We start from the raw sequence: 22,904 nt of genomic DNA on the forward strand, positions 1-22,904 counted from the left end.
CGAAATCAGTGTTGCTATTGTTTATTAAAACTAAAAGAATTAAAATTTGTTTGCCTTAATTGAAATACAGCTGAAATAAAATAAAATATAATTATTAGTTGAAAAACTTAAACGTAGACATAAACAAAAATTGGAAATGTTGCCTTGGCAACAGACTGAAATAAAATAAGTTTAAAACTTGAAAATGACTTGAAAACTTGAAAAAAAATAATAAAGTTAAATAGAAATATTAAAAAATATATTAATAAAAATTACAAAAGCACATAAAAAATTACTAAAACTCTTAAATTTTATAACGAGAACTATAAAATAAAAGCTAATTCAATAAATACCATATATAAATAATACTAAAATAGCTGAATTCACTTGTGTCATTTAAAATGACTGATTTTGTATTATTATTTTTAATTTATTTAGACAAAATAGTATAGAATTTTAATATTAACCATTTATTGGCCAATAATAATCGTATCGACCAGAATTATAATATAATTTAGGCAAAAGGAGACAATAGCACATGCAAAATAGTCAGTTTGTGATGCCACATACACTTTAAAAAATGCTGGGTTGAAAATGGACAAAGCCGGCGGTTGGGTTAAATGTTTGCCCAAACTGCTGGCTAGTTTTATTTAAACTATTGTTTTATAATTACTTTATGGCTGGCTTAAAACGAACCCAAAATAAGTTGGAAATTAAAAATCAGACACATAATTACTAGAGGCAACAATAATTATCAAAAGGTGAACATTTATTAATAAGCAATTTAATAAATGTTTATTGTTTAATTATTATTCATTAAACTTATTAATAAATGTTAATTTCCAAAATATTTTGGGTTCATTTTAAGCAAGCAATACAGTCATTTTTAAACAATAGTTGATTTAAATAAAACTAGCCAGCAGTTTGGGCAAACATTTAACTCAACCGCTGGGTTAGTCCATTTTCAACCCAACTTGGGTTGTTTTTAACCCAGCATTTTGTGTACACCAAACAAATAAACTTATAGGAATGTCAGGAAATCATGACCTTTGACACGGAACAATATACCAATATATGTGTAAGGTCAGTGATGACATACATTGTCAAAAAAAATTATCTGTCTTCTCAGGCATTTGAAAGTTCAGAACACAGGGGATGTAACACTAGATGCATGGGGTCACATCTAGGAGCCAGACCTGAGTAACACCACCTTTGTCAAATCGCCTGGACCCTGGTATGCGATCGGCCCATAACATGCCAGACAGCTGAGAGGTGTGGGGGTGTTAGGAAGGACCTGTGTCCTTTCTCTGCAACTGCTGTTCTCTGATTGGCCCAGCTCTGTCCTTTTAGGGTCATGGTGAGTGACAGGTGCTCCTGGCGACACATCAGTGCTGCTCCTCAGTGCTGCTTGCTTGGCTCCAACTCCTTATTTGTCACCTTCTCCCCCGTTATCTCTTTCACTCGACACTGTGAGAAAACAGAGAATGTTTCCTCTGTATATTCCTCCATTTGTGAAATACCGTAGTTTGACTCTACGCATATACTCTAGGTTAAAACGTGCATATTACAAATTCATTTTATTTCACCATTTGACATTAAAGTTGACATTCCTTCCTGTTTTGGCATGTAGGTGTTATCTTGTGTTGTTTCAGGCTTGGTGAACAGAAGATAATGTTCTATTTGTGATCCTCAAAGCTCAAGCCTGACTGAAAAAGACTGTGATATCAGCGTGATAGTATTTTCTAACCTTTCGTTATCAGATTTCTAGGGTTTCTTATAGACTCTTCGGCTTGCTGTGCCAAAGTTGGATTATGTGTGAGCATTTTTGAGCATTATAAAGTTCAAGCCTCTCTGTTAGATGTGCTATTATTAGCCGTTTTTGTTTTTCGCCATAGCTTGATAGATATCTACAGATCACAATCCATTCGGATTCCCTTAAACCCTCACGTACTGTGACCGATACTAGCATCTTATTATAGCTCTGATGATGCTGTTTAGCAAAATGAGATCATTGCTAATGGCTTCTTTGAAATTATAATCTGGCTTAGAATCTTTTCTAGTGAAAAGTGTGCACCCATGATGTTCAGGAAAGATAAATGAAGGAATTTGGGTGTTCCTATCGGGCTATTAAAGTACAGTAACAGTTGTAATTCTACCATGGCAATATTTACTGGGTTGTGATCTACGAGCGTCAGTTAAGAAGCGCTGCTGTGTGGGAGGCCCAGTGGTCAAACAAAGCAGGCAACCAACACAAGCACTTTGACAGGGTCCTGTCTCCTTAAAAGGGCATGGAGGGGACACAGGATTTGCCTGTTTCAGACAGCTGCGCTTACCAGTAGACCACCACTTGGAGTGTGGCAACTGTTGGGCCCAAATGCTTTTTAACATTCATTACACTGGGAACAAAGGTTTGTTGATCAACCTGTTTGTGACATGACCCTGCTGGGCAATACCAGAGAGTGATGTGGATCATATGCTGGGCATATGGTGATCCACATCATATAGTTTTTACAGGGCCTTCAATAAAAGTCAAATATCTGAAATACACAATTTTAGGTTGAATTCACTTTAAGTATCAAATGTGAGGTCATAAAAGATGAGTAATTATCTTCTTTACTAGAAAATTGGGGGGGAAATGCCAGTAAGTAAGTCAGTGCTATAATCATTAACCAAAAGTATTGAAAATCGTTTTCATTCATTGAAATATAGCATACTGAAATAAAATATCATTGAAATAAAATATAAATATTAGATGACCTTAAAATTAGATCAATTAAATAGATTAATAATACTATAATAGTATTTAAATAATACAAAAACAATACTAGCAGGCTAGCTAACTAGCTAGCTAGCTAGATGATGATAGATAGATAGATAGATAGATAGATAGATAGATAGATAGATAGATAGATAGATAGATAGATAGATAGATAGATAGATAGATAGATAGATAGATAGATAGATCTTTTTATATCCTATTAACCACAGCTTTTTTCTACCTGTTGTGACACTGTTTCAGTGATATAATATCTGCTAACAAGATCTACTGTGTGTCAATGTGTCGGCTAAAGCAGCTGTTAACTCTTCAGAATGATGAACCGCTGACAGGCATGCTAATGAGAAAAACCCATATAAATGATCCTCACGGTAATATACATGTCCTAGAGTCAAACACTGTTCATATTCAGACACTCTTACTGACGCAGACAGGAAGACTCACATGTTCATGACCATCCATTACAGTGTTTTCACAGCAGTTACAGCAGCACAGATCAACTGACAAGTCAGTGACAGTTGTGCTACACTCCAAAATAGAAATGTGAATTGAGGAAAGATATAACATTTGTTTCAGTATGTGCAAAAGAAAACTGATATCAGCATATGTAAATAAACACAAAGGATTCATTTGTGCTATATTAAAGCAGGCCAGACAATGTTAATGCTTTGTTCTTCATGTTTAAGTTCCTACATCATGCTGTCCTATGCGGAAACTGTTTCGAAACGTCCTGAAAGCACTTAGAGGAGAGCGGTCGGTCACCAACTCATACCAGGAGTGCCCCAGATAATGACTACTATAAATATATTGAGTGCTTTAGAAGTTTCCATGTCAGCAATGTTGTTCATTACAGGTGTGCATGGAGAAAACCATGTAATCCACTTAGTGTATTAAAACATTAAATCTTGATTAACCTTGAGAAGTTTAAAATATGAAATTGAAAAACTGCAATGTGAATTTAATATTGATCATTCAATGGCCAGTAGTTACTGTCTTAATGTATTGATCAGAATTCCAAGATCAGTTCTGAACTGTAGCACTCTTTGAAAAGCAACCTTCAATGAAAACTCATTTTGATTCATCATACTTCAAAATGAAAAACAGAGTGACATTTTGAAAGACTGGTTGAAGTCAGTAAGCCTTTTCCAGTTTGGGCAGATGCTATAAAGCTTTACAGCAGCTGAAAGATTTCATTAAGCCTGTGTAGGAGACAGCGGCAGCCATGATGGGAAAAGTTGCCAAATGTTATACACTTTTAGAAGAGATGTTTTGGATTTAAAGGTACAATATGAAAGATTTTTGGATAAAATATCCAAAAACCACTAGAACAATGTTATATATTTTGTTGACTTGTGTACTTTATCACAAATGTTTCCAAGAATGTTTAAATCCAGAGAAATAAGCAATTTTAACCAGGACATGGACCATGTCCACGCGTCGCCTATCAATGACATCATACCCACGTTAGCCTTGGTTTACGGTTTTATTTTGTAGAAATCATGGAAACACCAAAGACTTTAATATATTGTGTGTTTTATTAGATAGGTGAGCAAATGTTTGGATGGATACATTCATTCATCGACAGAAAACTAATCATGTTATATAGCTCAACTCAGTAAGTCTTATTGTTTAAATCTCATTTTCTTGATTTATAGCAGATACCATGTTGCCCTATATCGATCTGGCTTACTGTAGTGTGCAACAAGCATCTCATAGCAGCCACTGAGCAAACACAGAGTACCACTATAACAACTTTCAACACACAAATGTATCTAATATGATAAAACAGCGCTGCTTTACCCCCACATACGCTTGACCGGAAGAAGCAGAAATGGTGACTGCGGGATAATAAATGTTCCACTGTTTCTCATTAGCAATCGCTCCAGCGGCCTCATTTCTGTTCACACGGCACTCTGTCCTGCTCTGCTTCATACTACAGAAATGTTAATAATCTCATCCATGAACATGATTTGTGCCCGAGCCCCCATCCTGATTCTTTTCCACCGGCTGTAGATGTGAAGACAACACCTCCCATGATTCCTCGAAATTAAGTCGTCATCAAGCTACGCCTTTGTTTTTGAATAAGTGACCTCTAGCAGCAAAAATGTACATATTGTGTCTTTAAGGAAGTTGATTGGCACTATACATGCACCAACATGGTTATTTTACTGTGTAATACTGTTGAAGATAAGGTAATTTCACATCTTACAAATGATACTAAATTAACCCATTTCAGCATTAAGTCACTTCACTAATTGCTTTAAGTCACATCACTAATATTTGCAGTAGACAGATGCTGTTGTCACATTAAATTTGAGACTTAGACATTTCTGTCTACAAGTGAGTTTTGGTCCTAAGGGTCATTAACAAATAAAGGTTCCAAAAAAGGTTTAAAAAAAAAAAAAAAACTAACTTTTCAAAACTGATGTAATGCATAAGTCATCTTTAAACATGTCGAGCAGTAAAATCAAATAATTGTATGTATATTGTAGTTGTACCACCTGATATGGAAAGCGTAAAAACCCATCTATACTTCTTGAAATTAACAGTTTTACAAGTATTTTAGAAAGAACTACAAACCTTTTCACATTGCCTCAAGGATCAGTTGGGGTCCTCTGGATGCATTTTTATTCGTGTTTGCTGTGTTTTTCCAATTACCTCAACCGCTTTAAAACTAATGATATTCATAAAAAGTATTTAGTTTCAAACCTTAAATGCTGCAAGTTAGACATTTCTTTCTATTAAGACACCATTTACAAAAGTTCTTAGTCTTCATTTGTTCTGACATTTGTACCAACCTGACATTCTAAGGGTTTAAGATTAAAATATACATTTAAATGTACTAAAAACTAACTAAATAGGTTTTATAAAACAGTGATGACATGAATTTTATCAAATTTTAAAAGGAAATAATGTACTTAGACAATATGCACATCATGTCATTGACCCCTAATCCTTGTCTCTGCCACACCCTACAGGAAAAGCAATGAGTAGAAAAGCATAAAGTAGATCTGTCCTTTTTATTATTATTTAAAACAACAAAAATAAAAAGCCATTTCAGTATCATATCATTAAAACTAAAGTTCAAGGGAAAAAAAAAATAATGTAAACACTGTAGAATAAGTGAGGTTGAATCTCTTTAGAGTCCAAAGGGTCCATAGCTTACAAGCGTCCATTCAGGCACTACGATTGAGTCTTTAAAAATCAGCATCCAGTCTGAAAGTGTTATCTGTAGTTCCAGACATGACTCCCATCCGCTGGTACTCGCCAACTCGCTTCTCAAAGAAGTTGGTCTTGCCCTCCAAGGAAATGTTCTCCATGAAGTCAAAAGGGTTTTCCACTTTATAGACCTAGAAAGAAATTTAGAAGGTTAATGACACTTGAAATACCATCTGTTAAACTGAAGGCACAGAACAAGTTTGATTTGTAGTCTGATATTAGCCAACAGCAAGGCTATTGATCTGAGGCTACACTACCACCATTAGCAAAGATGCTAAACTACCACAATTCAGTTCAACATGTCAGTTTACAAGTCAAATAAAATTGGCTATACTGAAGTGAAATAAACCTACCTTGTCAAATCCCAACTCCAGCAGTAGTCTGTCAGCCACAAACTCAATGTATTGTTTCATTAGGTCACAGTTCATGCCAATAAGCTTTACTGGCAGAGCATCAGTCAGGAACTCCTAGGAAGTTAAAAAGACAAATCCGATTCAAATCCGATTTCCAAAGCAGTTTAAAGTATGCGTTAACTACACACAACTAACTGGTTGAAATCCTGAAAGGGATTTGGTGTTGTGCAAGCACACAAACCTGTTCAATTTCAACTGCATTCATGATGATTTTCTTTACTATAGCTTCTGATGGTTTGTTGATCAAGTGCTTGAACATGAGGCAGGCGAAGTCGCAATGAAGACCCTGTGAGGAAAAGAATAAACGTTAAGATCAGTTCTTCAACTATAACACTACACGTCCGAGTGCATTCATGCCCATGTTAGAAGACATCTCAAAACGGTTACCTCATCTCTGCTGATGAGTTCATTGGAGAAGGTGAGTCCAGGCATGAGTCCTCTCTTCTTTAGCCAGAAAATAGAAGCAAAAGACCCAGAAAAGAAGATTCCTTCCACTGCAGCAAAAGCCACCACTCTCTCCCCTAAACACACAGACTTAAGTTAGCTCATAATTTAAAGTCATTTAGCAAATAATAACTGCAGTAGTATGTTAATACAACATACCGTATTGTGCATTTTTGTCACCAATCCAGTTAAGTGCCCAGTCAGCCTTCTTCTTTACACATGGCATCGTCTCAATAGCATTGAACAGAAATTCTCTACAGGAGCAAAAGAAACTTCATTTATTTAAATGTCAAAATAGATTGAAATTTGACAAGAACGTAATGTAGGGAGCTCAGTAAAGGCGATATTTTCGTGCTGACACCCTACAACCAACGGACCACATGTCCACTGATCTTGAGCAGTCAACACTCAGCTCCCATTATCAGCTGAGGTACGTACCCCTGCGCCACTCATCATTGCTCCCAAATAACTCCCACAACATGTCCAATAGCTCACCTCTCTTTGGGATCTTTGATGTAGGTATTGATCAACAGACTGTACATTTCAGAGTGGATGTTTTCCATTGCAATCTGGAAACCGTAGAAGCAACGGGCTTCGGTCACTTGGACTTCCTGAGTAAATCGCTCCACCTAGTTATCACAGAAGACATGCAATAAGAACAGTGACACTTTACAGAAGTTTGAAAATCTTGTGAAAGTTTGCTTCTGAACGCACCAAGTTCTCGTTGACAATGCCGTCGCTTGCAGCAAAGAAAGCCAGAACGTGAGAGATGAAATATCTCTCCTCGTCTTTCAGGGAATCCCAGTGCTGAAGATCTTTGGACAGGTCAACCTTGGAAAAAAAAAAAAAAAAAAAAGTTGAAAAACACTGCAATCTAAAAATCAAGGCAAGCATACAAGCAGCTTTAACGTTGTATTTTACATTTTTAAGAACCATAATTATATGGAACAAACTTTCAATTCTTCTGGGGTATTAAATATTTTTTGAAGCTCACCTCCTCAGCAGTCCAGAAGGAGGCCTCTGCTTTCTTGTACATCTGCCAGATGTCATGGTACTGAATTGGGAAGATGACAAAGCGATGGGGGTTGTCCTTTAGAAGGGGCTCTTCCTCCACATTTCCTTTCCTGGCTTTTGTCTGATCCTTAAAGTGTAAAAAAAAAAAAAAAAAAAAAAAAAAAAAAAAAAATGAATAAATAAATTTGCCAAGACAAACTATGGCAACTAAAACATGTGAATGGGAAGAGCATAGTTAATAACTACGCATAAAACACGTCATGATTGACCAGTCATGTGAAGACTTGACTTCGCAGCATTTAAATACATCAAAATATTTACCATTTTGACCAATATGCACGAAAAGCTAGTTTTGTCTGGGTTTGTTGCCTTGATAAACGTTTTCCATGCTAAAAAACGTAGAAATAAAAGACATTTCATTTAATAAAAACGCGTTACTTGTTACTATGTAACTAGCTTTCGTTGGACTTTAAATGTCGTACTATAAACGTAAACCCTCTCTGGACCTACAACTTCCGGTCTAGTTTGCCGGTGAAACAAGGGTGTTCCAGTCAAGTTAACCGGATTAAAAAAAAACAAAAAAATAAAATAAAATAAAAATAAAACCACACGACACAATAAGATATGGTAACTTAATATAAATATTGCTCGAAACATGTACATATTTAATCGTAAGTTTTCACAAACAATTCTGCGTCGTTTACACTAGGCTACATTAAGCCAACTCGAGATACTGACCCGCCAAATCAGCATACAACCCGGCTTAAAATACACAATAACCCCCTTTTCAAGTTAACATAGCACGCTCTGCAGTTAGATTGGTTTTTACGAGCCATGTTTTTTATCAAAGGACTAAAAAGTTTGGAAGGACCAGTCCAATTTGGCGCGCTCTGAATCCGCCAAATTGGATCCCTTTTAAAACATCGCTAGAGAAATCAATCGTTTAAACTGGTATATATTTGACACTCATTATTGCTGGAAATCCTTTAGAAAAGTGCAGTTGTGCAGTAAAAGTGAACGTAACTTACCTCTGAATCAAAGATTTTGCGCGCCGTTTTGGACGCCAGAATTCTGGTGGAGCTCAGACTAGGTGGCTGAGGACAAAACAAAATTTAAACACTTTACAATCTATATCAAGACTAACCGTATAGTATTTGACTTCTAATTAAACAACATAAGTGATATTTCTGTCATAGTATAAAGTACTGAGCTACAAACGTTACTCCTGAAAATTAAAAACATCTCAGTAACGTTACATGTTTTAGAAACACACGTATAAATACCTGATAACACCTAAAAGAATAAAATTACCGTGTTCTCTTTGTCCATCAAGGTCATGTTATTCATTTTTGCAGAAACTGCGTTTTCATTCTTTGCCTTCAGTGGAGAGCGAGTTGACATCATTGTGAAGCTTAGAGCGTTAGGCAAAACAGAAAATGAGGTAAAAAGTTTAAAATAAAATAACTTCTAAAACAAAGCCAGATGCAAATAAATAAGAAAAGTATGAGCTTGAAGGTCCAGAGTCCAGCTGAAGCGAAGAAAATGAAGCCTGGACGCCAGAGATACTCTTTTATATTTGACTCTTGGCGCTCATTCTCAGCCAATAGGAAACGGGCAAACTTCACTGCTTTGTTTGGTCCTTTTAACTCTTTCATCAGATGGACCAATCAAAATTCCCCACGATGTCACGTGAGAACTACGCCTCGCGGGAAATTCAAAGATGTTGGGGGATGAGAAGTGTTACACAAAACCGGATAATTATGCAGTTACGCAAACAGGTTTAAAAAGGCGCGAATATGAGGAAAAAATATTAAAATCGCTCTAATATTTTGTACAAAACATTTCATTTACAATATATTTTATGCGAAATGTTTGTTCAGGCTAACTGTCCACCAAAGAAAGTCTTACATTTACAGGATATGGAATTTCTGGATACACTTTATTATAATGAGTTGATATAATTTAGAATTCCATTCGAACAGAATAAGTTCATATAAATGGACACGTAGTGCCATTTAAACCACTCAAGCCATAAAGACAGCAGCTGTCGATTACATACAGATGCAACATTAAACATTACACAATAAATGTTGTTTAAGGTAAAAACAACATCCAAACTGCTGTATGGGGAGAAAAAAAATCGATCAGTGTGGAAAATATATTTCTCAGTGCATCTTTATATAACAAGCCAACAACAAAAACCTGCCAGGAAGCAATTTTGCGCGCCAGATTTCAGCAAACAATTGAAATACACAACGTCAACCCGTATTATTATTCATAATACTTCAGAAAACTGAAATATTCATTTTTAATGATGACCATAAACTAGATATGTGATCTTTAAAACCACTACCTTCATAAATTCATCCCTTTGACGTGGCGTATAGTGTTTTGTTTATCTTCTTCTTCTTGTTGTTGTTTCTCTTGTCCACAAGTTCAAATATCACGGTGGGCATGATTCATTCATATTAACTGTAGACTTTAGTGTCTAAAAAGAGAGATTATAAGTATATGTATTTCAAGTGATTTTTAAACATTACACAACAAACAATCAGCTGTTCAGCCAGTAGCTCGCCACGGCCAAACCAAAACACGACTTCCTCCTTACGAGGTTTGTGATTAGATAAAAATCGGCATAACACAATGACCCAAATTGTGTTGAAAATGTATCTTACAACAGCGAAAATATTAAAATCCTTTGTTTTCTTAAAACAAAACACATTTTCAGGACGCGGGACAAGGAACAATAAAACGCCCAAGAGGTCACTGCCGGGGATAAAATACTGGATGCTTCTGGGATACTGCTCCCTAGTGGCAGGAGGACAATCATCACAGACCTGATGTGTTAGTTTTGCAGAAACTCATCACATAAATTCTGGTAACAAAGCTAAACATTTGAACAAAAATATGAAAAATTATCAGCTGCATACACATCATCACATCTCCATAATCTTCTCGCAGACAACATTACATTAACGTACTTATTTAGTTAGGATACTATTTGACTGTTTCTTTATGGATATGATGATAATGATAGGCCGAATGCAAAGATAAAATAGTTCAAAATATACATACACGTACACACAAAACATTTTAGCTACTATGAAATCACCGAATGTGATTGTGGGATCAACACCGTGGAGGAAATAAAACAAAACAAAGCCTCGAATGTTGCAGTAAACTGCCTGTAACGCTAGAGACAGCAGGGGGCGCGCTTCACCTGTCGTTCGAGAGATTTAATATGGATTGTCTGCAAGTTGTTAAAAGGATATTATTATCACATGATATATACCTATATTATCATACATTATAATATAAACAAAGATTCTGTTAAGTATAAAAAAATCATTGTATTCCGTCCGCCAATTGCTTTCTTTAAAAAAAAAAAAAAAAAAAAAGACAGTTGTTCACGTCATGAATTTTTATTTTACTTCTCACTTTGGTTTAGTTAATCATCATTAAAACAGAAAATATTGTGACTTTTGCAGTTACTGCTTTTTTATTTTGTGCTTTTTCCGTTTGGAAATATCGGTCAGTAAGGCAAATGGGCGGAGACCAAGGCTTGTCAGTCAAGCTGCTGCTGCCATATTTACAAATAGTCATCTTCTTTGATTGGTCGCGCCCCCTAACCGCTCCACAATGGAGCGCTGTGATTGGACGAGGTTTGTTACTGGGTGCTGTGGGGTGACAATGTTGAGAATTGATGTTGAGCTGGTGTTGTGTAACTGTGTCGTCACACCAGTTCATGGCTATGTAATGATTCTATTGTTTTCTTTATCCACGTTTTACACGTTGTGTAACACTTGTCAGCCTGTGTTTTTTGTTGTTTTTTCATAGGTAAGTTTAATCTTTTTTTTGTAAAAATATATTTGGTGAACCATTTCAAGAGGTTTTTGTTTTTGTACAGTAATTTGTAATTAGATACAATTAGATACAGTAATTTATTTTCATTTATCAGAGGTAACAAATAAAACAAATTCTATATTCTTACTACAAATGTTTATTATTAAATAATATGGAATATTGCAGGTAGTATCACATACAGGAATACTGTCCATTTAACAGAAGTAACATCAATAACATTTATTTATATATCAACAATAAATGCAAATTTGAATACACATTACATTCATATAGATAGTAATATTTATATACATATATACAACAGTAAAGAGTAAGTAACAGATGAAATGATGCAAAGACTTTGGCAAAGGGAGTAAATACATATTGGGAGACATAACTTATATAAAAGTAAACAAGAATTCCTTATAAACAACCATGATTAAAGTAAAAATCCAGTGCAATGTCACATTGTTTTATGTACATGGATGTGTAGCAGCCTTGGTTTTCTTGTATTTCCCATTAAATGGTCAGTGGGATATTGTCCTGAGGTGACTGAGGTGAGTGGTAGGAGTCTCAACTTAGTTTGAGGCAGGAAGAAGCATACTAAGGGGCATGGAAGATGGTGCTTGGGAAGTGGCCATTTTGTTTACGTCACGAACTTCGTTAGGCCATGCTGTAGACCTCTTGGTAGTCATATGACGCCGTGCGTGTTTGGTCAGGTGGTCACTTCGCATGAACCGACGCTCACAGACAGGACAGACAAACTTCTTTTCACCCGTGTGTGTCCGACGATGCCTGGAGAGTTCATCTGAACGGGCAAATTTTTTGTCACACCCTTCCCAATGACAACTGAATGGCTTCTCACCTGAGAAACAGAGGGAGATTATCAATAAACATCTTTATGGGTGCAACCGATTAGAACAAAAATGTATTGTCTGCCAAATGGATACAAACCTGTATGGGTTCTTAAATGAGCCTTCAAGTGGGAACTTTTAAAGTAAGTCTTCTTGCATCCTTGGAAGTTGCAGACGTAATTCCGTCTACGTGAGAAGTCAGACTGTGTCACTCCGCCGCTCTGACCTGAGGGCACGTAGACTGGAGCGGGTGCCAAAGGCAGGAGCTTCGTGTTCCCAAGCGTAACAACGCTCTGCTGGCAGGTGGAGGATTGGGATACCTGAGACTGCGGGACTACAAACATCACAGTGCCCTGAGCCACAGGTGAGCTCACCAGAAGAGGTTGAGAATGTGGAAGAATGGGCTTCGACCCGGAGGTCTGCATCTGAACTGGAGTCTGAACGAACGCTGAGATGATTCCAGTCTGCCCGTTAACAGGAAACACCTGACAGAGCACCGGAGGGCTGGAAATGGGCGACTGTGGAACGGCGGACTGTGAAGTAGGGATAGCAAAGCATGGGGAGTCAGGGGAAGGGGCCGTTCTCTCCGTTTCTGCAGTGTCACATGGGCTACTGCAGCTTTGCAGTTCTGCTTTGAGGTTGGCATTGGGCTCTGTGTGCTGTAGAGGGATTTCTGTGGAACATGGCTTCTCCTGCCCTGTGGTCGGAGATGGAATGTTGTGGTCCACGGATCTGTCGGCGGTGTGCCGTATAACGCTGGTGGCTCTGCGCAACGAGGACTGTTCTGCCGTCTGCGGCGGAGCTGGGTTGAGAAGGACTGTGGTACTGGGATGCAAGTTGATGTGACATGCAGCCCTGTTGGTCAAGGCTGAGCATAGTCTGGGATGTGTTTTGAGACTTGAGCAGGCTACTGAGGTACTGAGAACTGCTGTGCCTGAAGTTTCCGCAAAGCTTGGGCTGTGGGGAGGGGTCATGCACTGGTGGGAGAGAAGAGATTTGCATTGAGCATTGGGAATTTTCTTTAAGGCTGGAATATACTACATGATTTTTGCCCAATTTTCATTCTGGACAAGTTGACGCTAGTTGACGAAAGTCAGAGCCAGTCTGCAGATTTTGGGAAGTCTGAGTTGATTGATTTTCACAGAAAATCACATAGCGTATGATGGGCACAGACTCTAATTTTGTAGCTTTAGACTATGATTCTATCCAGCATGGGCGTCAATTGGGTATGGCAGGGTGTGGCGACTGCCATACCTTGGCTGCCTGGTCAAGTCAATGCAACTTATATCATTTTATTCATTGCATTCAGGATTAATGGAGTCATATTACTATGTGTAACATATAATTTGTGTTGTTAAATAAAACAGAAAAGTAAGTAAATTAAAGCGATCTGAATGTTATATTCATGTCATTTAAGATCAACGGCGCTGCCAATGTGTCTATTCACAACGTGATTTTGCAGCGTTGAGTATTGTAGCCAATCACAGGCATTTCTGTTGAAAATAATGACCAATCAGAAGTGTTTAAGTTACCAGTTGTCCTAACCAGCCTCGATGATTCTATTTTAGAAACGGTTTTTATTGTTTTGCGAAGTCGTGGCTGGAACAACAACACAAAGTATGGAAATGATAATCTCAGGTTATGTTTATGTGCTTTATTTAATGTTGAAAGCGTTTAATGTGACTTTTAATATCATTTAGTGCTCCCAGCTTTCACCTCAAATCTTGCAAATGGAAGCAAGAACGTTCAAACTGTGAACAAACAAGTGTATTCTATGACAAAGATTGCTTTAGTATGTGTTTTTAATAATGTTTAAAGGGTGTAATATTTGTGAATTTGATTATGTACTTGATTACATCCATTTCTTTGCAAGTGCCGTCAAGTTTAATCTCTGGTGCCATTCAAATGCCGCTAAACACTCTGTTCTGATTGGCTGTGGTTTTTGATTGATTGACTTTTGTTCATCCTACAAAGATTGTCCTCATTTGTAAAACTAAAAGTGCTTTTGGTAATCATATTAAAAATAACACTTAAATTGGATAATATTTAGACTTTTGAGCTTTGAAGTGCTGGAAAAAGTTGTGTGAAGAAAGTGAGACTGTCACGTCAAGGGAGTAAGACTGGATGATGTCATCAGAGTCTGCCATACCCTGGCTTTTGGTTAAATGATGCCACTGCTATCTAGTCAAAACATGTTTGTTATTTTGAGCTGATTTTGAAATATTGCTTTTATTTACCATGCATCTCCTAGCAATGGGGTGAGTTTGTTGTGTTCGTAATGACTTGAAAGTCTAGTAGTGTGTGATAGTCATTTAGTGTATGATGCACGGTTTTTCTTTATAACCATTTACAAAGTCAGCAAGAGTGTGATGCCTAGTGTTTTCAAATCTGTTCTGATTTTAAACATGTGGTTTATTCCAGCCTACTATAAACTTTACACTTCCTCTTTCAAAATGAAGTAGGCCATAACAGCTTTCACTTATGCAGCATCCACAAACCTTATTTGGAAAAAATCATTTATAATGCTCACACAGTCCTTTTTTTTTAATGTAGAGTCACTCACCAGTGATGAAAGGGAGACCAGGTCTTTAGGGGACTCAATGACTTCAGGCTGCAAGGCGAGAGAATCACAGGAGTCTGAGGTGGGCGTCAGTGGGCGAGGCTTGTGCGTCCTCTGGACCCAGGAGCTCATGCACACCAAAGCTTCCGCAGCCTCCAGGTCATTGTATTCCAGAGTGGAGGAGCAGGACTTCTCACTGTCATGCCTGTTTCTCTCCATCATTACCTCGCAGATGTCCACAAGACTAGACTATAGATTATATTTAAAAAAAGCACATTTATCATTTTAATGCCACAGTGGGCTGGTTAATAAACTGCAGTAAATTGACACCATCAAGATAACGGTTCCTATCTGATTTCATGACAAAAAAAATAATACTGGCAAAATGATGATGTTTGTTATGCATCTGCTGTAAATAGCTGCTGCTGCCATTCATAAGCAAAGAAAGGGGCCCCAGTAGTTGGCGACTACACCCACCCAGCGCCTTGCACAGCGTTAACCGTGAGCTGCTGGGAACCTCCCATCGCCAAATATAGATTTAAGAGTGACGTGCACCCAACCAAAAAGCCATGTGAGTGTGCCATGCAAAAAAAAAAAAAAAAGTATAATCCAAGTGGTTAACCATATCAAGACGTTTTGCATTAAGGTTACTCTTTTTGTCATAATAGAGCCCTTATGATACACCAAGCATGATAGAGAAAATGCACAACGTTGTTGTAATAACACAAACAATGAATTCTGAAATAACTGACAATTGAATGTATAAATGAAGGAGGTCAAAATTTATGTTCAAACTCAAGTATGTTCAGGGGGCACATAAGGTCGCCAACAAACAAAAAAACTGATGACAACAGTTTGAACGTAAAGTAGCACTGCAGCTCAATGCAGGAGGGAAATGCACAACAATGATTGCGGCAAATGGCCATCATCACTTATTTAATTAAAGCAATTTAACACAAAGAATGTGGTTCATTTCAGCTGTCAAGTATGTTTTTGTGTGTGTAAACCAAAATTATAAACATTGCTTTGCTCAAAGTCAACTGTTCTCCGTCAGTGAGCATTCAATTATGTTACACGGGGCGCAACTTACAGTAAAAGAGGTTGTCATTAGTGGGTCAATGCGCAAATACTAAAAAAGTAGCAATAAAGCCACTTTGTCAATAAAATCAACTTACCCGGCCGGAGTCAGAGGCAAAATTCAGCATATGTGTGCGTCTCTTAAAAGCAACGAGAAGACAGTTGTGATGCGAAGCCCGGGCACATAAGTCTAACCACTTTTTTTACAGCAGGGTCCAACCTCAGCTGAGTGAATCAGAAGCGCAAAAAAACAACAGAAAGAAAAAAAAAACAGAAACAAAATTCAGAGCGCTCTGGCGGGTGGTAACATGTTACCAATCAAAAACAAAGGTGTAGTGAAAAAGGACCAATGAAAAAGCAGGCAGCGCGTGATCAGTACGTGATCGCTCGCTGATTGGCTGAAACGGGGTGCGTGGCTGTTGGGGGGCGTTACAGAGGAGTCAGCGGTGTCAGAGTAAACCCGGTGAACCCGGTGCTCGAGAACTGGGGGAAAGGTCGGCGCAGCGAACGAGCGGAATCGTGAGATACTCGCACGCGTCTGGCTAGCTGTGCCATCGGAGTGTGGCATGCGCAGACGAGCGCGCGCTGAGTCCACACTGGATGTACGTGAGCCAACGCCTGTGTTCAAGACAAAACTGAAATATAGAAGCGAAAACAGCATTTTATATAATATAAATATGTCCGTATTTATATTATAAACTGTTGTCATGTTTAGTAGCCTCATGCGACTGGTGCACAAAGGCGCTGCTAAAAGAAGTATTGAATAATAGCTATACACTTAAAATGAAACAACAACAATGCGACTAATGACGATATTAATATCGAAATATATAATCATATTTACTTCGCCTTTTTAACAAAAACAAACAATTTTAGAAAATTACGGATGCACACTTATTATGATATCTCATTTTATTTGTGTCTTTAAAAAGACAGTTGTCACAAGAGTGGTCCGGAAATCATTACATCTCCCGTCCGTCTGACGTGCGTTCACGGACCTGGTTTCAGTGAACTGAGCTGAACTCAGGAACCTCAGTGGAGCAGCTTTCTGTGAAAGAATCCAGGGCGGAGCCTATGAGTGTGCTGCATCTCTTTGTTGTAGCTACACTAACCTTTATGTGTCTCTCTCTTTGTGTGTTTTTCGTGATAATTAGCTGTTCTTACACTGAAATGATTAGTCGGGAAAGGTGTAAATGCGTGTAAATCATTGGTATATCCTAATTGTTCGTCCCTGCAGGAGGGCTGTGATTTTGCTGGTCTGTCTAGGTGAGCAGAGCTGAGCAGACAAAAGGCTTCATCAGTCTACCCCTCCTCTTCAGAGATTCAGATATTCAGTGAAAAAGACAGAGGAGATTGTATTTCTCTGTCTGTGATGTGTTGTATAGCTGAGGAAGACATTTGCTGTCCTTGGAAATGTTTAGCATTCATTAATGTTCTTAGCAAAGAAATAAAGGGAATTTATGGTCGACATTCGTAAAATAAAATCGTCAATTGTATAATAATTAAACAATGTAGCCTTTTTTTCACATACATGATTCAATAATAAAAATGAATGTGGAGTCCTAAACACATAATTGACTCAAGGCAGCTAATGTCCTATTAAAGAGCGATATTTAATTCTATATACATATTGGGAAGGTTCAGCCATTTTGTCTGATAATAAAAGTGAAAAGTAAAATAAAATAAGTGTTTCGGATGCGGATCTGGAAATATTTAAAGGTGCCCTAGAACCAGTTTTTACAAGATGTAATATAAGTCTAAGGTGTCCCCTGAATGTGTCTGTGAAGTTTCAGCTCAAAATACCACATACCCCATTTTTTTTAACTGCCTATTTTGGGGCATCATTAACTATGCACCGATTCAGGCTGCGGCCCCTTTAAATCACGCACTCCCTGCCCCCCGAGCTCTCAACTATAATACAGTGTATTTACAAAGTTCACACAGCTAATATAACCCTCAAATGGATCTTTACAAGATGTTCGTCATGCATACTGCATGCATGCGTCGGATCATGTGAGTATAGTATTTATTTGGATGTTTACATTTGATTCTGAATGAGTTTGATGGTGCTCCGTGGCTAAAGCTAACATTACATACTGTTGGAGAGATTTATAAAGAATGAAGTTGTGTTTATGAATTATACAGACTGCAAGTGTTTAAAAATGAAAATAGCGATGGCTCTCTTGTCTCCGTGAATACAGTAAGAAACGATGGTAACTTTAACCACATTTAACAGTACATTAGCAACATGCTAACGAAACATTTAGAAAGACAATTTACAAATATCACTAAAAATATCATGATATCATGGATCATGTCAGTTATTATCGCTCCATCTGCCATTTTTCGCTATTGTTCTTGATTGCTTACCTAGTCTGATTATTCAGCTGTGCACATCCAGACGTCCTGCCCTTGTCTAATGCCTTTCATAATGTTGGGAACATGAGCTGGCATATGCAAATATTGGGGGCGTACGTATTAATGATCCCGACTGTTACGTAACAGTCGGTGTTACGTTGAGATTCGCCTGTTCTTCAGAGGTCTTTTAAACAAATGAGATTTACACAAGGAGGAGGAAACAATGGTGTTTGAGACTCACTGTATGTCATTTCCATGTACTGAACTCTTGTTATTCAACTATGCCAAGATAAATTAAATTTTTGATTCTAGGGCACCTTTAATCCCATAGAAAATATTTACAACTAATTGGACATAATAACGAAATAGTTGCTTTTTAAGCCTTCTCAAAGTGTTAAACCATCAAAAATATTTAAACAAAAGAGGACTTTTATTGGTGAAACACATTTCTTTATACTGCATGGAGGTTTAGAAGGCAACATCTGGTTTTGCTTCATAATTATTAGACCACATTTTGATAGCAGCAGGATTGGGGTTTTTCTGTTGTTTTTATATTTGTTGAAACTGGGAGTCACATGTAAAGAGAAAAGACACAAAGGTCTTTAGATGATTCCATGTAAATAAGGAACATGTCTTCATTTAGCAAAAGCTGTAAGAAAAAGCAAAAGATGGAGGAAAGAGGATCTCCTGTGTTGATGGAACAAGAAAACAGATCAACAAAGTATAGAAGAAAAGTTGTACATAAACTAAAAGCACAGATAAAGTTTTGGTTCAGTGAGATTTTTTAATGTTTTTGAAAGAAGTAAAACTGCTACTTAATAATTTAATGGAAACCATTATACATTTCAGTATTCTTAGAAATTTCAAAAGAACAGCATTTATTTGAAATAGAAAACTTTTGTAACATTATAAAAGTCTTTACTGTCACTATTGATCAGTTTAATGTGTCTTTGCTCGGGGGGAAAAAAGCATTAAAGGAGGGAAGGCAATGTTTTTCATAAACACTTTTTATACTGGTTGAAACTCTCTTCACATCCTGATGGCAATCAATAATAGAAGTGGTCTAAATATTAAAAAATGTACATAATCTTCTGTGGAAGTCTCAGGACCAAAATAATGTTTGTCCAATCATTGCATTCGGTCCGAATGCAATGATTGGTTATTTGGTAATGATTGGATATTTTTTCTTCGATTGACATCTGCTCTCTTAAAAAACATTTGAGTGTTTAAATAACACAATTATTTTCTTTATCGATTCTCACAGTAATTTCTGAATACAGCTGCTGAATGGTTATATTTAAATAATAATAATAATAATATATATTAGAAAAAAGTATTTGGTATATAAAAATATAAAGAGCTAACCCCACTGAGTTCCAGTACTTAGTGAAAATGTAATAATTTTTGTTTCTCAGTAAGTATAAATAACATTGTTTAAAAATAGAACTAAAATGTTAGCATAAAATACAAGTGCTAAATAGAAAATATTTCACAAGATATTACTACTTGAATTATTCATGTGTTTTTAGTTTGGTAATTATGACATCTTTTAAAGTCAGTAAAGTCTATTTAATGAGGAAAAAAATTATATAAAGAGTTCTGTAGATGTACAACCTTTGCTTTACACACATCATTTTAAATGAAGCTGAGACATTATTATACAAATCTTTATATAAATTATTAGACCTAAAATTTTGCACTGTTATACGTCACAAACAACTTGTAGGTTCTAGATTCATCACCATAGCTTGTGTTTTCGAGAATGAGCTGTTTGAACCCAGAGACTGTGGAATCTTGGGAGGGTAGTGAGGCCATTTATGGGGGTTAGGCTGCTAGCCAGGGGAGGCAGTGTGTGTGTCTGTGTGTGTGAAAGAGAGAGGCCAAACAGGGCATGCAAACACAGGCTATGAGGAGGGTTGGGTGGCAGATGTGCTGTCCGCTTTTGGCTGCTGAGGAAAAACAGTTGAAACTTTGGGGCTTCATCCAATGTGCTGCTGCAGCGTGTCTGAACTGAATGACTTGAGCTCAGCTCAGATAGGTGGGGTTCTCAAAAAGTAGGTCATCCAAAAAGGGCGGGCTCGCTTTTAACCTCTGAGATGCAACATGCTTTCCGTGTTGCGTAGCCTGAATCTTCCCCATCATGGCTGTTAGAAATAAATGTTGATAAATTAACATCATAAATCAAAGTAAGAGCGTTGGTGCTTTATCCTCACAGTTTTTGTACTGGAATGAAACTTACTCAGCATTTTGAGTAAGTTACATGAATTCTCAGAGGCACCATCACATGAGTTGAGACTGTAAGAGCAAACAGCTCGCCTCCACACCCACGACTCACACAGAAGGATGAGAACATTTTTCAGAATATTCGCACCCCTCAGTTCTGAATATGCAACATAGTGCAAGAAAGGATAAATGCACATTGACTCACACTAGCACACAACTAAAACATGATGGCCTGTCTACTTGGTTTAACATAGCATTAGTGATAAAGGCATGTTGTGAGTCTGTTTTATATTTTGCAAAGCATTTTTGCAGATAAAAAGAAATGTTGCATGATGCACACAAAGGAGTCCACTGTAAGAATTTATTTATTATTTCTGAAAAAATGTATCATGATAATAGCAACGTTTGGGGTCTGTACAATTAAAATAAATGTTTTTGAAAGAAGTCCCTTATGCTCACAAAGGCTGCATTTATTTGATCAAAAATACAGCAAAATATAATTACAATTTAAAATAATTGTTTTGTATTTTAACATATTTTAAAATGTAATTTATTCTTGTAATGGCAAAGCTCAGTTTTCAGCAGCCATTATTTCAGTCTTAAGTGTCACATGATCCTTTAGAAATTAGTTTAATATGCTGAATTGATTCTCAAGAAACCTATTTTATCATTGTTATTCATCAGAAACCAGGTGCTGCTTAATATTTTTCTTGAAACTGTGATACTTTTTATTTAATTCAGGATTCCTTAATGAATAGAAAGTTCAAAAGAACAGAATTTATTCAAAAGATCTTTAGGAATCTTTTGTAACATTATAAATACCCACTGTCACTTGTAATCAGTTTCATGTGTGCTAAATAAAAGTATTATTTTCTTAAAGAAAGAAAGAAGTTACTGTAATCTTACCACAAAGTTTTGAATCATTTTTGATTCAGCAGCAAGTAAGTCTTAGCCAGACATGGATATCTGTTGTTGTGATAGTTTATCAATTGAATAGAGCTTGATAAGATGTTTGTCCACTGCCCTTTAACCTATGACCACAAATAAACTGCAGGAAGATAATGCTTGCTCACATTTTTCAGAATTAGGCCTACACAGTTTTATTGTTTTGCTGACTTGAAGCTCAAATATAAGTTACCATGTGAGGACACAATATTTTGAAGGGGAAGTGGCTTTTGCGACTGCTTAAAACATGAAAAGTGTCAACTCTATTATAAAAACGTTTCCTAAATGTAGTTTCATAATATGAAAAACAATATAAATGGTTGCGCGCACTTTCAGAAAAAGAGTTAACAGGCACAACGAGCTAAACTTTGGCGTCAAATACTGACACGGAGAAACAGAGGTGGGGGAAGGAGAGGAAGTTAAGTGTGAGATAAAACACTAAAGATACGACCATCGGTTGTTTACAATGAAATTGTGCCGGTCTAGCATGTTTATCTGTGTGTACACAAACCCTGGTCAGTAAGCCAAGGTTAAACCCCGCTCGTGCAATCCCCAGACCGAGTGTTTTCCATTTGGCACCACGGCGTGTGATCAGCTCAAAAATAGTGCTGTCTGTTTGGGAGAGCCCAAGTCAAACAGAAAACATGCCAGGAAAACGGCTCCTCTACACGTGAGAAGGGAAAACAATCCTGAAAAGCATGCTGGGTAATTTGTTTTGCTGGAAAAAAAGAGTGTTTCTGAGTATACGTTTGTGCACGTCAGGGCTTTTCATGCAGAAAGCATGTAGACGGTGTTTACATGCACACACGCTCAGTCAGCTGGTTTTGCTGAGAAATAGTGCCAGAAAAACACCCATGACACCACACAGGCTCTCTGTCCTGGTTTTCCCTTCTCGGCCAGCCCTCCTGGCTCAGTCTTTCTCAAATTTCTTCCTCCCTCCATCACTCCTGCCTTACTGTTTCAATGTTTATCTCTCTCTGGAACAACCATGTTTTATTTCTTGGCTGAAATAGTCCAACTCCTCTTTAGCCAACGGGACTGTACTCTTCGGTCAAAAAGTTCAAACATAAAAACAAAAGTTTTCCTTTGTTTTATTCGCTCCCTCCATCCATTTTTTGTAAGAGAGAGAAAGAGAAATATCGAAAATATTAATATAACGTCAATGCAATTATAATAAAGCGCGTGTCCAACACATTTCT

At 37.1% G+C, this 22,904-nt stretch overlaps 2 protein-coding genes, 1 long non-coding RNA gene and 1 other non-coding gene across 5 annotated transcripts; 1 reads left to right on the forward strand and 3 right to left on the reverse strand.

Moving 5' to 3' along the window:
• Positions 1-5,756: 5,756 nt before the first annotated feature.
• On the reverse strand, positions 5,757-9,461 carry LOC125277824 (ribonucleoside-diphosphate reductase subunit M2). Its single transcript, XM_048206347.1, has 10 exons — positions 9,157-9,461; positions 8,874-8,939; positions 7,826-7,972; positions 7,546-7,662; positions 7,327-7,460; positions 6,991-7,085; positions 6,775-6,908; positions 6,569-6,673; positions 6,328-6,441; positions 5,757-6,105 (listed from the first exon to the last, which is right to left on the reverse strand). Exons 1-10 carry the CDS (start codon positions 9,247-9,249, stop codon positions 5,953-5,955), a joined length of 1,158 nt encoding a protein of 385 aa, XP_048062304.1. The 5' UTR covers positions 9,250-9,461; the 3' UTR covers positions 5,757-5,952.
• LOC125279149 lies at positions 7,158-7,293 on the reverse strand. Its single transcript, XR_007187323.1, has one exon. It is a non-coding gene; the product is annotated as a small nucleolar RNA SNORD94 (small nucleolar RNA).
• Positions 9,462-11,829: 2,368 nt separating the features above from the next.
• Positions 11,830-16,625, reverse strand: klf11a (Kruppel-like factor 11a). Its single transcript, XM_048206348.1, has 4 exons — positions 16,278-16,625; positions 15,106-15,351; positions 12,643-13,519; positions 11,830-12,553 (listed from the first exon to the last, which is right to left on the reverse strand). The coding sequence occupies exons 1-4, from the start codon at positions 16,305-16,307 to the stop codon at positions 12,267-12,269; spliced, it is 1,440 nt and encodes a 479-aa protein (XP_048062305.1). The 5' UTR covers positions 16,308-16,625; the 3' UTR covers positions 11,830-12,266.
• LOC125277826 lies at positions 16,618-17,831 on the forward strand. 2 transcript variants are annotated; one of them, XR_007186994.1, is made up of 3 exons: positions 16,618-16,781; positions 17,116-17,257; positions 17,417-17,831. It is a non-coding gene; the product is annotated as an uncharacterized LOC125277826 (long non-coding RNA). The 2 variants fall into 2 exon arrangements; XR_007186993.1 differs by having other exon boundaries at positions 17,112-17,257; positions 17,417-17,830.
• Positions 17,832-22,904: the final 5,073 nt, after the last annotated feature.

Source organism: Megalobrama amblycephala, linkage group LG11, assembly GCF_018812025.1.
Source record: "Megalobrama amblycephala isolate DHTTF-2021 linkage group LG11, ASM1881202v1, whole genome shotgun sequence".
Lineage (NCBI taxonomy): Eukaryota > Metazoa > Chordata > Actinopteri > Cypriniformes > Xenocyprididae > Megalobrama > Megalobrama amblycephala.

What these genes read in the sequence shown, in the direction of transcription:
- LOC125277824 (XM_048206347.1), bottom strand. Translation starts at nt 9,249, where the DNA reads ATGATGTCAACTCGCTCTCCACTGAAGGCAAAGAATGAAAACGCAGTT. An exon ending in ATCAAAGATCCCAAAGAGAG is followed by an intron (nt 7,086 to 7,326) that starts GTGAGCTATTGG and finishes TTGCTCCTGTAG; the next exon opens with AGAATTTCTGTTCAATGCTA. An exon ending in AACTCATCAGCAGAGATGAG is followed by an intron (nt 6,674 to 6,774) that starts GTAACCGTTTTG and finishes TTTTCCTCACAG; the next exon opens with GGTCTTCATTGCGACTTCGC.
- klf11a (XM_048206348.1), bottom strand. Translation starts at nt 16,307, where the DNA reads ATGCTGAATTTTGCCTCTGACTCCGGCCGG. An exon ending in TTGCCTCTGACTCCGGCCGG is followed by an intron (nt 15,352 to 16,277) that starts GTAAGTTGATTT and finishes TATAATCTATAG; the next exon opens with TCTAGTCTTGTGGACATCTG. An exon ending in TGGTCTCCCTTTCATCACTG is followed by an intron (nt 13,520 to 15,105) that starts GTGAGTGACTCT and finishes CTCTCCCACCAG; the next exon opens with TGCATGACCCCTCCCCACAG.